Consider the following 17,202-nt stretch of genomic DNA (forward strand, 5'->3'; position numbering starts at 1 on the left):
CTTAAATTTATTCCTACAGTTTGCCTTACCCAATACAGATCTAATATTATAACACCAAATATACTGTTTATACAAAGTGATGACAAAACTTAGAATAACAATAACAGTGGGACATCCATTCCTTGCAATGCTTTAAAGGTCATTAAGCAGATCTTAAACTTTTTTCTTTCAGGGCATCGAAGCCCGTAAAAGCGGTCCCTTAGAAGTGGGGTTATACGAAAATACTTAGATTCACCAAAAATCATTATCGCCGCAGCATTAAAAATTGACTGGATTTTATTGATTTGTTTCTGAGATAGGCCGGCATATGCATTATAGCAATAGTCCATACGTGAGACGACGAACGAATTTTTTAGTGACTTTGCTCCATCAGAGGGAAGGCATCTCCTGATTTATTTTATCAGCCTTTGATGAAAAAAGCTATTACTCATAGCTTTTAAAATTTTCGATTCAAGAGGAACACTATTGTGTATAGTGAAACAAAAATTTTATTTCTGCGGAACGGATTATATCTGTTTCCTGAATACGGATTGGACTGAAGTCAAGGAGGGCTTGCCTTCCAGGGGAAGCTATCCAAATAAATTCTGTTTTAGTCGAATTAAGTTTAAGTTGAGACGGTGTTAATTGAGCTAAACTACAGTAGATACTAAGTACCTTTTTATTAATTTAAAGATGCATTATGTGACGGCATTTTGAATTTAATTAAATTTTTAAGCATTACAAACTTTATTATGTGGGTAGGCGCTAGAATGCAGCTGGCTAGATAATATAATATTTATTTCCTGGCAACATTCGTCAGCTCGTCGTGTCGCACGGAAATGTGCTTTCTTTTTAACTAACCTCCCGTCAGCGTGGATATTCAGCGTGGTTATCGCTTTGACAAGTGAGTATTTACGTTGTTTGTGCATTGTTTTAAACCTGACGGGTCAATCCGAGTTCTGCGGACGCATTTCTAACGTGTTACGTGTGTTTTAGATACTATTCACCATGACGGACGGCGAAAACTGGAATGAAATAATCGACGAGACCACGGGGGAGGCCGTGACAAGCGCTCAGCCCGCCGAGCTGCCAGAGATCAAACTCTTCGGCAGATGGAGCTGCGATGGAGTGGAGGTGTCAGATATGTCCCTCCAGGACTACATCGCTGTGAAGGATAAGCACGCCAAATACCTTCCCCACTCCGCCGGACGCTACGCACAGAAGCGGTTCCGCAAGGCACAATGCCCCATCGTGGAGCGTCTGACCAACTCCCTGATGATGCACGGAAGGAACAACGGCAAGAAGCTGATGGCCGTCAGGATCGTGAAGCACGCCTTCGAGATCATCCACTTGCTGACAGGCATGAACCCCCTGCAAGTGCTGGTGACAGCCATCATCAACTCCGGACCCCGTGAGGACTCCACCCGTATCGGTAGAGCCGGTACCGTGAGACGTCAAGCCGTGGACGTGTCTCCCCTCCGCAGGGTGAACCAGGCCATCTGGCTGCTGTGCACAGGGTCCCGTGAGGCCGCCTTCAGGAACATCAAGACCATCGCCGAGTGCCTGGCTGATGAGCTCATCAACGCCGAGAAGGGTTCCTCCAACTCCTACGCCATCAAGAAGAAGGATGAGCTCGAGCGAGTTGCTAAATCTAACCGTTAAATTTATGTATTTTTACCACGTAATAAAAGTGTAAAACGCACTGTTAGTCTTCTTTTTTCTACTATTCATTCCTAAAAGATCTCTTGACAGTGAGTTTTAAAGTTGATCAACAGTTTCAATAAACGACATCTTTGGATCTGCGGAGTTCTAATGTCAAATATTTAACATTGATTGATACAATCACATTATCGTGCAAACATCATTCAACTAAAGTTTATCTCATTGGAATTGTGCTAAATTTTGAAGTATACATATCTGGATCACCAACTGAATAATAATTATATGTGCACCTGAAACCTTAAGTAACACCGATTACTATGCTTGAAGTTCATGGCTAAAGTCATTATATATATTTTTTTTAAATAATTAGTGCAACCATAGGACCCTCGCAAGATAGCTGCTGATGAGCAATGTTTTTTCTGACTAGATTCCAACATCAATACAACTTTGACAGGTGGTTTTCAAGCAATGTACCTGTCTCCTTTTTTGATTAAGCCAACGTGTTTCTGGATTAAGCCCTGCATTTGCAATGTTGAAGAATTGTGCTCTTGTCACGAAGCACTGCTACTGCAGTGTCAACCTTATGCATTCATTTTGCTCTTGGATACTACTTCTACTGGGTTTGTTAAACACAAAAATCAACATGTCACTTTACCAAGTACGGTATTATCTACATGTTGGTCTTAACAAAAATTTATTTTTATTTATTGAATATTCTTGCAGGCTTCTGCGGGTTGAACTGTAAATGAAGCTGCTCTCTATTTAGTGAAAATATGCACTAAATTGAAACTAATTACAACTCTCATAGTGTAATGGTCTTATGCAATTAATTTCGTGCACCTCCAAAAAATATTCAAGTTGTTTTATTCAATGTCATTATTGTCATTGACAATCCATCACTGCATGAATCATATTTGGTCACTGCACTGCTTGTCTTTAGTCTTCACATAACAACTTAAGACATCTGTGCCCCAGTCATCAATGTACGAAAGTACGCTCCAGTCGTAATTCCCGCCAGGTCATTATTTGAGCTATTTTCTAGTACAAGACTCCCGCGCAAGAGCAAACGGGCCGTGCATACCCCGATATGCACAAAACCATCCTTATTGTAATACTGAAACAGCATCGGGCGTTGTCTAGACAGCCCGACCTAGCCGAAACGGTGACATGAGTGGACAGATCACACTTTTAACGTTAAATCACGTATTAGAGCAGTGCAGATATATAACTCGTCTCGTGCATTATCTAAGTGCCTTGATGGCCGGTGAATTTTGCATCACTTTCCATCCAATGTGTTTGGAATGTATTCGCTTAAAAGTACTAATGTACACTTTTAGGACGGGTTGTTTCGGAGAATTTGAACAATTCATCAAATTTCAACGTTCATTTTCGGGTTCTGTGAAAGTCCTATTCAAGTTCTGTTTTTATATCATTATAGGCTAGTTGCTTGACAGAACTGAAATAAAAACAGAACTTGAAAAGATCTTTCACAGAACTTGGAAATGAACGTTGAAATTTGATGAATTGATCAAATTCTCCGAAACAACCCGTCCTTAGTGTTTCGTCATTTACACATTGGAACTTGTGCGCAGAGAATTCAAACAGTTTCATTATATTTTCAACGATGATGAATTGCGTGTCCATTGCTTGATTTTTTAATCTTAGTAAATAGAATGAATTGGAGTAGGTACTCCCATTCATTAATTGGCTCCACCTAAATTACACACTAGGTAAATTTTAAAAGTGAAATGCACTGCTGGCAATTTCAGTGACTGGCTACAAGTATGTGTTGTTCATTTTCAAAGGATATGTCACAAAGAGCTTGAAGCACACCCGTTATCAGGAATATGGTGAATATGTTAATAACTGCTACAGCTATTGGAATGAACTAAACAAATATTATTTGGTATTTAAACAATTAGTAATTATAAAGTTTTTAATGAAATTACATGGGTATCATTTATTTATTAAAAAGATAATACCGAGAGGATTATGGTACATACTAAATATAGTCTGTGTTAAGTAGGAGACTGCTACCCTCCTACAAGGAAGGACCACTTCATTGAATTACTAACTTGCAGAAGTGCCAAACAAGTTGGCGCAAATCACCACACTAAAAACTTTTCACAGACCTTACAAATTCATTTTGTATTCTGTATTTTTCTGTTGAATTGCACGAAACTGATAGGTTGAAATACTCAACATCACGTTGAACATTGAAGAGTCCTGGTAGCCTATTACACTATTCACCCGATTAAGTTTAGAATCCTCTTACGATCTGCTTTCTTCCATTTTTTTCTGCAGGTCCATTGCAGAGCTGTCCAAGCTATACAAATAATTTCAATACTAATATAATGTACCCTATTCACCAGTCATAATTTTCTAGTTGGATAATTACTAATATTCTGGAATCATTCTTTTCTTATTTGGGAAGCAGGTATCAGTACCGCCGCCCCAGGATAATCAACACCCCAAGTGGTTGGCCACGTTTGGTGACTTAGCAGGGGTGCCCGGGTTCATGGGGTGAGGTTTGTCTAAGGTCTCTGAGGGAGACCTTTTGACTTCTCCAGCAGGACTCCCTCAACCCATCTCCTTGCCCGGTAATGGGAGGGATGAATTCATACGTCCGTTACTCCTGGACACATTGATCCCCAGATTCCTATTCACCCCTCATACCTTTTTCCTTCCTAACTATAAAAGACCCTCAACATAACAAGTTAATATTCAAGTTCTGTTATTACCCAAGTACGGTGAAGCGATTAGCCCATGATGAAATAATAATAGAACTTTCACAGAATTTTAACTTTGAAATTTGATGAATTGTTCAAATTTTATAAAACAACGCTTTCTTTCTTTTCTTAATTTGGCTTAGATCTAAAATATTTTAGTAATTTAGTTACCTGTTTCACCATTGAAAAAGACAAAACTTACAATTATTGGCCACTTTATATCTAATATTTTACCTTGTTGCAAGCTACTGTAGTTCAGTAAACAAAGCATTATCAAAAAATACTTTCCGCATTCTAGATAGTTATCCCAGAGAGAGATTTTATGTAACACCATTGACGATCTTGCTAAAATGCTTACACAAAATCTTCTCACACGTTTTGTATGAAAATTAAAAAGAAGATACTAGAATGATGACGTTACATACAACTGCTCTCTGTGACTAATATATCTACCAATTTGATCTAAGTTAGTATGGTTTTGGCTGATAGGGAAAAAAGGGGTTCGATTCTCATCTGATGTCGCAAGTTTAATCCTCTATTTGCTCCTATAAGTCCTCCATCATTTCGCAAACAACATTTTCCACTTATAATTATGAAACTGGCATGATCAAGTGAATCAAATACTTGAGCCAGTTCATATCAAGTCAGAATAAAACGACGAGATATTATTTTTTAATTACAGTTTTTGAATTTGTATTTATAAAAAACAACATTTGTAAATGACCACCATTCACTTCTTCACACTCATTTAGCCTGGAACTAAAATTGTAAATCTCTGCTGGAGCATTACTCTTGGAATTACATTGGTTTCGGCCAAAGATATTAGAAGAACGAGATATGCTATGTTGGCCGCCGGACCGTAGACAGAGTACTACCTAATTAGGGTACTTTGAATGCTATCGGGACGTGTACGCACAGAAATCTGTTCTATGTATTAGTGCGGATACCTTGGCGTAAGCGAAGGTGTGCAGTAGTATTGGTGAACAAAACCGGCGACACTGGGCAAAACAATTCCACACAGTATGAACTGCTCATAGCACATCTCGTTCTTCTAATATCTTTGGTTTCGGCTGATTCTTCGCCTTAAAACATTCAAGGTGGGTTGAAAACTTTACTTTTTAAGTAGCCCCATAATAAAAAGTCCTGTGGTGTAAAATCTGGACTCCTCGGCGACTAATTACTCTTTCAGGGAGCAAATCTGGAAGTTAAAAACGAGTTATTTGTTACGTGGGAATTGTCTCCATCTTACTGGAAAAATGTGTTGCAGTTTTAGCCAAGAGCGCACATTGAAATAACCAAACCCTGCGCAAAAAAGTAAAGTAAGGTAAAGGTTTGGAGCGCAGTGCAATGTTGGACTTTCTATGCAGAATCTGAATGTTTGTTTTTAAATGAAACGTCTGGTGTAGCGACGCTAAAAATGAGTGAGGTGGGTAAATTATAACACATTTTTAAAAGTGACTAACTAAATAGTGTAAAAAATATTATATTTTGGAAACAAGTACGAACTTTTGTTTACTTGATTTGGGTTAAGTTTGTAGTTTTTTTATGCAGCCAGCAATTTACGCGCCATTATAAAAAGGACCAGTAATTCGTAAGAGTTGATTTTCGAGGAATGAATAGTGATATTACAAAGCGAGTTGCCTGAATACTGTCAGATTCCTTAATTGACAAATCACACATTATATCTGTTTATTTTGTTTTAACATATTTATTGCGTCTATCTCTTTCCAGCACGATTACTTACCTTGTTCTTATCTAATTATTACATTCACCTATTATCTTTAAAAATGTTCATGTAACATTTATGTATTTTAAAAAGGGGAACAAATACATATTTTAATTTTATTTAGTAAATAATATTATTTTTCCTTTGTAGTTTTGAACAAAGGCATTTTTATGAAGAACTTAAAATGTTAATTCAAAATTACATCTATTCATAATGTTTATAATTTTACCCCCTTACTAATGGGCGTGTTTTGGATTTTATGCAGCTGAGAAACGGCCATTTATTCTACAATGCTTTGTAAATGTCAATTAAATACCATGTATTTTATGAATAAAAACTGAAAGACAGACAGTCACGCCGCCTCCTGTGCTCCTCGCACTTGGTTTGGTTCTTCACAGTTCACGGTTTCCCCTTTCCAACATTGGCTGGTCTATCAATTTGAATGTCTATGGTTATGTTACATATAAGATTTGTAACAAGATGTGTGTGCATCACTTTACTTACATCGCATCTATGGTCTTGGTGTGTGGGACTATTAAGTACCTACACATTGTCAAATTGACAGCCCTGGAATTCTGACTTGGAGAGTTGCCAAACCTGAGGAAGCAAGGATCTGTGATTTGCATTGGAAGCAGTCGCCATTCTTTGATCACCAGCCCAGAGCAGCGGGCATTCCTCTTGGGTGAGGTTCGACTATTCGCCAATTTTTGTGAGCATCAGCTTTGCATATGGAGCATTGACCATTGGATTGATGGAATCAGGTGGCATCTGCCGATCCTCATTGGTTAAGAGGGACGCTTTTGGAGACTAGCAGCGTGAGGCTGTTTTGCATTGGACTACAAGATTATTTTTTGGATAAATTATAAACTGGGAGTTAACGAAATGCCCGAATACCGTTATACTTTACAGATAAAGCCTAGGAGACAAAATGCTGACATTTGGACAAGTCAAGTGACAGCGTTGGAAAGAAAAGTCAACTTCTTACATTATCAACAGATTTATTAATCAATTTTATAATCATAGCGAGTGTTCATAAATAACATATGCAGAATTTCTTAAAATACAGTAATGAATGTATGTAAACCTGTTCATAGACTCGTACAACATTATCCTAGAGATGGTAACAGTTCAATAACTTGAATATAACATCTTTTGGCACAACAATATAGAAAAAATACATTAACACGTATCGATAGAATCTTCCCTAATCATTGGTGTATAATTCACTAAAGGTTTATATGAGAATGTTACATTAATGTCAGCAAACAAGTTAACTACATAAGACACTAATTCGGGGAAAACTTAGAACAATAGGAACAAAAAAGCAGGCAATGTTGAAAAATTACCATGGAAAATTCTCTTATTCGTCAAAGATGAAAAAAAAAACCTCTTGAGCGCGTATTTCATATTTAACCCCTAGATTTTCAATCAACACAATGGCTGGCAGGTAGAGCCTACATCGTGGTGTACTAAAATTTGCAGTGGTAGGTTTTAGACAGTTATTCTCTGGCCACCGAGAGATTTTTAGAAATCCATTATTTTTTCTAAAACCCACATCGAATTTTTTAATCTTAAATAAGAAAGTATAAGCCCTGCACACTTTTTTAGGAAATATTCATAATATTAGCTGTTTTCTAGGGGTTAAATAGTATTTTTATTTTATTGTTTTATTTGATTTTAGCGGTTCGTACTATAACAAAAATACAGTTTTAAGTATGCATCCTTTATTTAAATAAAACGGCATAGAAACCTTAAATTTATTCACTCAAATACAGAAATCACTCTGATTTCATAGAATAGTGACAAATAAATTGCTTATTCAAGGCGAGAGCTCAAAAAACACATGGATACATTACAAAACATATGTTTTATACTATCACCATTCTCAAATCAATAGGCCATAGAAATGCATTCCTTTAAAACCAGACTCCAGTTGATCCATCATTGATTTAGTCGTGATTCAAGATTATAGAATTCTCTAAATAATAAAATATTATCCATACATCAAATCAATCTTAAAAATCAGAATTTCAATAAAATATAAATAGGCCCACCAATGTAACAAAGAGGATGGTGTGGTTTTTTTCTGCGGTTTCTTTAGCATTCCCAGCCTGACTTCTGTGCTTCAAAAACTACAATCCGTCAGTTAAGAAAGGGTATCAATCTAACGGATCCGTTTATGCAAAGAGTCAAGTTAATTCAGGGAGATTAATATTATTGTGGAACCAGGAGATATGGCCAAATACCCAGTGACAATTCTGGTGAACTTTATTATAATGGCTGATTTAATGTTAAGGTTAAACGCAACATTCATTTTAATCTATGTGTCCATAGATGGCATTAATTTAATTATTTTACTCAAGTACGCTCTTTGCAAGTTACGCTTTACAATATTAACACTTCATCCGGGAAAGGTAGTTCTACCCGTTCAGTCGAGTGATGCTTAACACGTTGAACGCCATGTAGGTCACCGGTGACCTCATAACGAAAATCGTCATTTTTCTCCCATAGTGCCATGACCGTCACCGGTGACCGCAGTTAATTTTCTTGATTTTCATGGAAAATATTGGTAAAAAAAAAGGGGAATTCGTTTTGATGGTCGTCGATGCCATCTGAGTTTTTTTTTTTCAAATTTAAAATGGTAATTTTTCTTCATTTCCACAATGGCGTTCAACGTGTTAACGGCAGGAAGGGTAGTTCTACCTTTTGCCGCAGCCTCATCTCACCTCAATCTCATCTGTTTTTATGTGGATATTATATACCAATCGTTGTAAAGGTCCCAACTATAGGTATGTACATAATTATAGAATCGTAATACAAGTCTTCTTTTTATATTTATCTTCGTGCCTTTCGATTACATCGGTATTTCAACAAAATAGTATATTATTTATTATTGCAATAATTCAATTCCTGGAATGAGGGTTTTTATGACCGTGAAACCCGATTCGAATCTCTATCTCTGTTCCGCCTCACTCAACTCCTATGTGCAAGCGAGCGAGAGATGTCGGGCGTATTTAAAAAAAGCAGGTATGGACAAATACCGATAGACGGATCGTAATAAACATATTACAAGGTTAATTGAGTTGCATTTCAAATAATATTCGATTTTTCTAAATTTATAGCTTGGGTATGCTGAGTTACTATGTAGAAATTTTTATTAAAATATTTTAACTATTTTCAAAGATATAGCAGTTTAAAACAATTTAAAGAAATTCGCGCAGGACCTTTATTTTCACCCGGAGACAGGATAGGACCAGCTCAAAAAACACCTGCCAGAAATGTGTTAAGACGAATTCTTTGTTTGAGCCCGTACATATGCAATATGAATATGAATAAATACTTTAGTTGAATATGAATAAATAAAAACCCAATTCCTTCAAGAAAGGCATACAAATACAATATTGTATCGGTGATTCAATCCAATATTGTATTTGTATGCCTCACTTGAAACGATTGAGTTTTTATACAGACAAACTATTTATTCATATTGCGTATGTAGTATGTACGGGCGCAAATAAAAAAATTGCCTTAATATTTGAAAGCATAACTTGCAAAAAGCGTATTTTAATAAAATAATTAAATTAACGCTATCTATGAACACGTAGACCAAAACGAATGTCGTATTTAACCTTACAGGAATCAAGTGAAACACTAAAGTATCACAATGGACTTAAATACAAGTCCTAAATTGAAAAATAAATTTAAAACTTTATGCAGCGTGCTTTGTTTGGAACGGGAATCAACATTAATGCTAGAATTGAGATGGTAAAAGGTAACAATAATAATATATTATAAAATAACATCACTAAGCTTAGGGAAAGCACCTCTCTTACAATTATATATATTTGTATAGTTATAAGAGATTTAAAACAATATATCGGTAGCACAGTCAATAAACAGCCACGGCAAACAAAACAATACTAATGTTTGCTTTAATATGAATACTACTGTAGAAAGAAAATAAAATCAAATAATTTTATGATATCTTTGCCATATTTACAGTTAAGCCCCTCAGGGTAATTTGTTTACTATTGGGAACAGCTCATAATATGGTCTCTTAGGAATCATTGTTTTTCCCTTTTTGTTGTGGTGAGAAATATGATCTAAACGGTGTTAGAAAGAATGAACACCACGCTTTGTATTCAAATCTAAAAGTATTAACTTTGATTACACTGAAGAATTCTGTGAAACTAAAGTTTCTGAACGCATTTGAAAAAGTTTATGAAACTAAACTTGAATTTTTTATTAAATATTTTACATGAAATGACAAAAACATGAGGAGACAGTAACGTCTGTAATCGATGTCTAATAAAATGTGTGTGTTTTTGTTTATTTTTTCATTATCAATAATTTTAGGTAGAAAAAACGTAATTTTAGCAATTTTTAACACTTTTTAATGTTTGCATTAAATTAATATAATTTGATAGCGTATTTCATCACACATTCAGAAATATTCGGTTTGTTTGCAATTTATTGCAAAGCGGAAATACTTCTGACAGAATATGCCAGAGGCCTGGGGGTTTAAACAGATATTTCAAAGTCATATAGCTCATGATGGAAATGACTTTGTGAGTTTAAAATTATCGCACTGACCTAGAAAACAACACAAAAAAAGCTGTGTAAATTTCATGATCCCTGAGCTCACCCTTCAAGCGTGTTTGCACGTAGACTGTTTGTGTACTATGCCACTGAAATATAAATGATCAAAATAACTAAATTTCAAACATAATCTTTAACTGGTGACAAATATAATTTTTAAAAACTTTTAGCTAAGATTTTAACTGTAGATGAGACAGTTAATTTTTTTATGCGCAAACTTTCTGTTTTTCAAAATAATCAATATTTTGCATAAAATACTTTATTTTAAATGCCATCGACAATATTATTATCAATAATTCATTAAAAAATATATGTAGTATTCGCATTATAGGCTATATCCCTTACAGGGAAATATTACAGGCAAAAAGTATAATTTATAGCAAAAAATAGAACAGTTTTTAATATGTATAGCTAAAGTTATTCACGTCAAACGATAATAATACCTTACAACTATCAGATTACCTAACTATGTAGTCTAATTTGAAGCATAGGTTTGGGAAACACTTTGGAAATATGTGATTTTTTATACAAACAAAATATGGATGGCATAGTCAAAACAATTCCTAAATTCAACCAGTCTAACTAATAATTATGATTGTAAATAGGTAAACATCACACCATTTCTCTGCAGGGGTAAGCAGAGAGGATGGACTGCCACAGGACTCTGTCTTGGTACACACAACTTGATTCATTCATACATTGTATGATAATAGTGATTATAGACCAAAATTAAGAATTATTGAACCATTTCGTAAATAATCACGTAGGTTCCACAATGTTTAAAAAATACCAGCCCTTAATGGATATATGAGATCATTTTGATGGAATAAATGGTATTTGGGGAAGTACCTGGATATTCAGATATAGTTAATAAACATGGCTGATACCATTTCAAGCGACATTATGATTCTTAAAGATGGTCTTAGCAAGAGTATCTACTACTCTAGTTGTCTATTATCATACTTCCTCTGCCAGTTCCATGCCTCACTGCTATAAATAAGGATTGGAATGAGAATTACGTTGTGGACTGTTAGTTTTGCTTCCTTTGACAACTTTTTATTAGTCATTGCTCCTTCTAAGCAAAAAAAATCAGTACTCGCAAACCAACATAGTTAACCTCGTTTTTAAGATTCTTCTTTGACCGCCTGCAAAGATAAGAATCCTGTACTTATGTCAATATAAATAGACTGGATCGATAATAAAAGGCTACAGACTAAGAATAGAAAATTTCCTTATGTTAGAAAAACAATTATATGAGACTGTAAATTCCACAGATTCAATATACATTACAGATAATTGGTGTAAAAAAATTATTGTAAATGAGTTTCCATATCAAAAATTGATATGTCTAGTTATATTGTGAATCAAAGAGAGTAATCGACATTGTAGTTAAAAATGAACTAGTCAAAATGAAAAAGATTTAGTTCGGGTTGTTTGAAAACCTGTCACATTTCAAGCATAACAGTGTGACCGTTGTGTTCAAACAATCCAGTCTTAGGTTGGGGTGTTTCACAACAATTCAAATGTAACATCGTCTGTAGGTCCATTTCAGCTCTCTATCGAACTGTGATCATCTGACAAGCTTTCAAATGTAAAAAAAAAAACAAAATGGTGCTGATTGCTATTTGATGACAAAGTTACATTTGAATTTCTGTGAAAAGTAGAGAGCTCATTTTAGGTTAATAAGGATATGAATAGTAAAATTTGAAAAAATGTTGCATATTTACTAACATTTTGAAAATATTTATTCCTTCCGATGCCCTCTCCTATCGGAGGTTGGCTATAATCGGGGAATTTTGGTGTTTCATCAGTATGACTATATTTCAATTGTAATTTTCGTATCAGATTGATGCATACAAATATAGCGTTTACGGAAGGAAAAGAGGAAGATTGGAAATTACCTGGCTATTCAGATCTGGTCACAACCATTTCATGCAAGGTTTTAATTCTGAATGATGGTTTCTAATCAGGAAAATATGAACACATCTTGAATTTTTCAATTTTCTATAAAAACAGGCGTTATTTGCTGGCTAAAGAAAATTGAGTGAAAAATTTCCAAATAACTTTTTGTTTCAGAATTATTTATGTCGCTTGTGAGAAAAAAAATTTGGTTGGTAACATTACAAAAGCAAAAGTCAAGAGCTCGGTAGGGAGGCTATTTCACAGCCGCCTTATTCTCATAATAAACTCAATTTTATTTATAAGATTTTCATATTTTCTAAATTCAAATGTAACATTGTCATCAAATGTAACATTGTCATCAAATGTAACATTGTCATCAAATGTAACATTGTCACCAAATGTAACATTGTCATCAAATGGTCAATTTGAAAAGAACCCCTTTAAATATTGATTCCGTTATCCGTTTCAGCTTTTGAACAAATTGTTATCTGCAGAAAAGCTCAACTATCATGTTGTTACGCTTGACAAGGCGTTTAACAGGGTTGATTAGTATATATTTATAGTGTTTAAAAAATAAAATTTAAGTTAATAAAAACGCTGCAAACATGTGCACCAACCTTTGGGACAAAACTAGTAAGGTTAGGTTATTTTAAAATTTAGGTTAGGTTACATTGAGAGACTTGTAACTAGTTGACTTGGGTTATATTTTATAACAATTATTTATATTACGCGGGTTCAGGAAAACACTGGGAAAGTTAAGATTACAATAGTTGGAAGATTAAAATTACTAATACATAATACAACAGTTTATAAAAAAATGTAGCTTTGCTCCTAGATTAAATTTAATTAAATAGCCAGATTGCCAAAAATAAATAATAAAAACTATAATTGTTTTAGCAAGTTGTTAAAACAATTATTTTTTATCTCCACAAGTGTTTGCTTTCGTTGAAAAAACTAAAAAGATAATTCACATTTATTGGATAATGCGAATCGACTTACATCAGTGCAATTATGCAAGTCATTCCCCAAAATTCGATAATATAATATATTAGTTTCACTACTCGGTTTCGCCCGAGTTTCAACACTCTTTTGGAAAACATGTAGGTATCAAACAATATGGCGTCTTGTTCATCTTTGACAGGTGTATAAATTTCAAAAATGCATAATTCAAGATAGAAATTACGCTGTAAGCTGAAAATAGTTGCTTTGTATTAGAAATTTGAAAACAGTGCAAATTTCATGACGCCAGAGCTCACTATTCGAGAGGTTTTGTTATTTCATTTAAACATATTTTTGCTTTGTAGTTAATCCAAGTAGGTAATTATTTTCAAGATGGCTACCGTTTGATTTTGTTACACAGATTTTGACTTTTTTCATGTCACATGATAAAGACAGCTATCAATTTTGTTTGAATACACTGTGCTAATGAAAATGGGTTAAGTTTTCTGTATACCCAAGTCTTTACATCGGTGTAGAAACTTGTTCGCAAGTCCCACTATCCACAACGCTGACGTCGACGGTGTGGCACTCCACACTATCGGAGGGCAGAGTATTGAACTTTTCTGGTTCCGTTTCGGGCATGATGACACACATGAAAGATTTACCAGTCAGATTGTCCCGGGGGTATACTGTCACAGGCGTAAACCTATCGAAGGAACCTTCCACATATGCGCAGAGCTTAGAATAAACTTCCGGAAAGTGCTTCTTGAGATTCACTCCCCTCCGCTGAAGTTCTGACTGGATATTGTTGAAACAAATCTCTCGGATCTTTTGGATGGCGTTTATCCCTTTATTGTGAAGATTGGCAGAGTTCGACGTGAGGATTAAAGTTTCTATATCCTCTATTTTAAGCAGCTTGTCTTTGTCTTTTTGTTGCTTGTCTCTACTTCTCACTCGAGCCTTGGGGCTGGCGTGGAAAGGAAGCTGACCGTGCGGTATTACCCCCATCACAGTTTTGCTCAGTCGTATCTTTGCGCAACGCGAAACAAGCTGTCGTTCCCACTTAACGACAGCTCCTTTAGTGGGCACTTCGCTTATTATACAAACCGCAACGTATAAAACAAGCCTCGTTTCCGGATTATAACTTTTGCAGAGTTTGATCAGTTCTGCGTACAGTTCAGGACCCATTTCGTTAGGCAGCAAGTCTGGCCATTTGACATAAGTAGGCTCTCCTAGATTTTGAAAACCGTTGGCTGTGAATTTTTCGGCAGACTCTGGGCTCGTAAAGAACGCTTTTACAACTCCTCTGCCGTTGGCTAAGTAACCTTTGTGTGCAATCAAGCTGATGTGGTTTAAAGAATCCGCATCTTCCTTGGCTGTGGATAGAATCTGCTTGCATAACGTGCTGGCTCGAGAATGGAGGCAAACCTTTCGATGCTTTTCCCAATGGGCTCTTCGACACTCTCTCGAGCAATACATGTAGCTGCAATTGTGACAGCTTTTGTAATGTCTTTTGGCTTCACTTTGATTCGTCGCTGATGTGCATTTGGTGTATCTACAATGTACTAGTCCTTCATCTCCGCTAACATCCGTGTTGATTGAAGCGATGGATTTGAGCGATGTTTTGGATTGTTGCATGTCCGAGACGGAGGTTTTGGAGAGGCTGAGATCAGCTTTGAGCACGTGGGAATCGTAGCTGACTCGCCTGTCAAGGGACGCGCTTTTTTGTGCAGTAACCGGTTCGCTCTGTCTCCGCGAAGAGTTCCTCTTGGAAGCGACGGATTTGGCCCGACTTCGAAGCTTCGGTAAGGAGAGAACGCTGCTGTTCTCATCCTTATCAGCTCCATCCATAGCTAAATCAAAAATAAAATAAATTATCAAAGATATTATATTTAACAGCTGTTAATACTATCTACTAATTGATCTGTGATTCCGTGCTCATTAAATGTCATTAAAGTCACATGTTTGGTGCGGCTAATTTTAAGACGAACACAAGAAACTTTCTAAAAAGCAGAGGTTTGTTATACATCCTATTATTGTGACTTTCTGTTTAAACTTAACAATATTTGTAGTGCGTTTATGTTAAGATTTAAACTATTTGAAAATCACACATTAACTGCTAAGGGGAAAGAAAATGTGAGGGTTCGTGTTTGTTTGGTTGTTTTACAAAAGCACAAAAAGGAGATTCATGGGATACAAAAGGATAAACTATGTATATGAAATAAATAATTTTAAATACAGTACATAATATTTTACAACAGTGTTTATACATCACAATAGCAATAGATATAGGAAGAATATAGAAGAGAAACAAAACATTTTTACACTTCAAAAAGCATATTTAACAAACTAACTAACCGTTTCACCGCAGAGGTTGGCAGAAAGAATGGTACACAAAACTAAACAACTCTGTTCTGGTCACTGAATAAATAATATACACTAGAATGTCTTACTTGGTACATTACGTTTGAGGGCCTATTTAGCATACACTCTGTCGCTCTTACACTGCCTACCATCGCCCTTCCATTTGATTGAAATAATGATGATGAAATGAAAATTAAGCAAAGACTGGTCTGATTTTTGGACCATGAAACATGCCCACATCGCATTTCTTATGTTCTTCTTTATGCTATGGTTCTGGTACAAACTTTAAATTCATACATACCCTTTTGTTATTCTTATTCTTGATCTGATCTAACTCAACCATTTGATTCATTCATGACTCCTATGTCATGCTCTGTCCATCCGCTCTTCATATTTTTACTATCCATTTGAATACTTGAAATATACCTAAGCATAATGCTTGGTATTTTTATAATCAGGTGTTTCACAAGGCTCCTTATTAGGACCCACATTGTTACACATGTTTTCTTTATTGCTTAGATTTAAGTTATTACTTAAAAGAAAAACAATTGAAAAAGTTATCTTATTCATTAGCTTACAATCGGCCTTGCAATCTTTTCAGATACTGCATTTTGGACACTTTTCCAACTTTTATTAGCAACTTTTACATGGTGTCCTAATCAAACTTCAAACATTCATTACTACATATGTACATACCATGTTGTCTTTGTGACAATGTTTTAGGAATTGTGTAGTTGTTCCAGTGGTGTGTGACAGATACTATAAAAGCATTACGTAATTAATTTGCAAGCAAGGAAAATAATACAGTGGAAATTAATAGTATTTAGATTATGTACCTTAACCAGCCTATTTTGATGTGGAAACATTCACCGGGACTTGCTTGTGTTTTGGCTATCAATTTAATGTAAGTACAGTAGGGCCCCTTTCAAATACTCTATGTACATTATTGGCTTAAATTTTTAAAAGGTTGTACAATGGGGTCTGCTGTTATACAACTATATGATTGACAGTTTGGACAAAAATGTAGTAGAATTTTACAAATCGATAGAGAAAACTAGCTTTCATGTCTAGATAGTGGAGTAAATAGAATTCAAAACATAATCATAAGGTTGGGAGTTTTGAAAAAATTCAAACAGTCTGTATTATTTATTTATTTAATAATTATTAACGCCCTTTTCAGAGGCTTTTAGACAGTGTGATATCCTACATAGTAATTTAAGAAGTTACCCATAGACGGCACATAACTGGCAATAATGCAGGGATTGAGAATATAATACATCATGGGGAGGTGGCACTTCATCT

General features: G+C 35.3%; 2 protein-coding genes across 4 annotated transcripts in view; one reads left to right on the forward strand and one right to left on the reverse strand.

Moving 5' to 3' along the window:
* Positions 1-787: 787 nt before the first annotated feature.
* On the forward strand, positions 788-1,681 carry LOC149414819 (uncharacterized). Its single transcript, XM_089643379.1, has 2 exons — positions 788-883; positions 976-1,681. The coding sequence occupies exon 2, from the start codon at positions 988-990 to the stop codon at positions 1,639-1,641; it is 654 nt and encodes a 217-aa protein (XP_089499505.1). The 5' UTR covers positions 788-883; positions 976-987; the 3' UTR covers positions 1,642-1,681.
* Positions 1,682-7,120: 5,439 nt separating this feature from the next.
* Positions 7,121-17,202, reverse strand: part of LOC149414820 (uncharacterized) — a 399,189-nt gene continuing 389,107 nt past the window's right edge. For 2 of the 3 annotated variants that reach the window (XM_089642875.1, XM_089642874.1), the window contains exon 14: positions 7,121-15,389. In XM_089642875.1, the coding sequence (XP_089499001.1) occupies positions 14,059-15,389 (1,331 nt within the window). In that variant the 3' untranslated portion in view covers positions 7,121-14,058. The remainder of the gene's footprint in view (positions 15,390-17,202) is intronic. The other variant, XM_089642877.1, reaches the window with a different exon arrangement.

Source organism: Hesperophylax consimilis, chromosome 19, assembly GCF_061612785.1.
Source record: "Hesperophylax consimilis isolate HC1 chromosome 19, BYU_Hcon_1.0, whole genome shotgun sequence".
NCBI classification, from domain to species: Eukaryota; Metazoa; Arthropoda; class Insecta; order Trichoptera; family Limnephilidae; genus Hesperophylax; species Hesperophylax consimilis.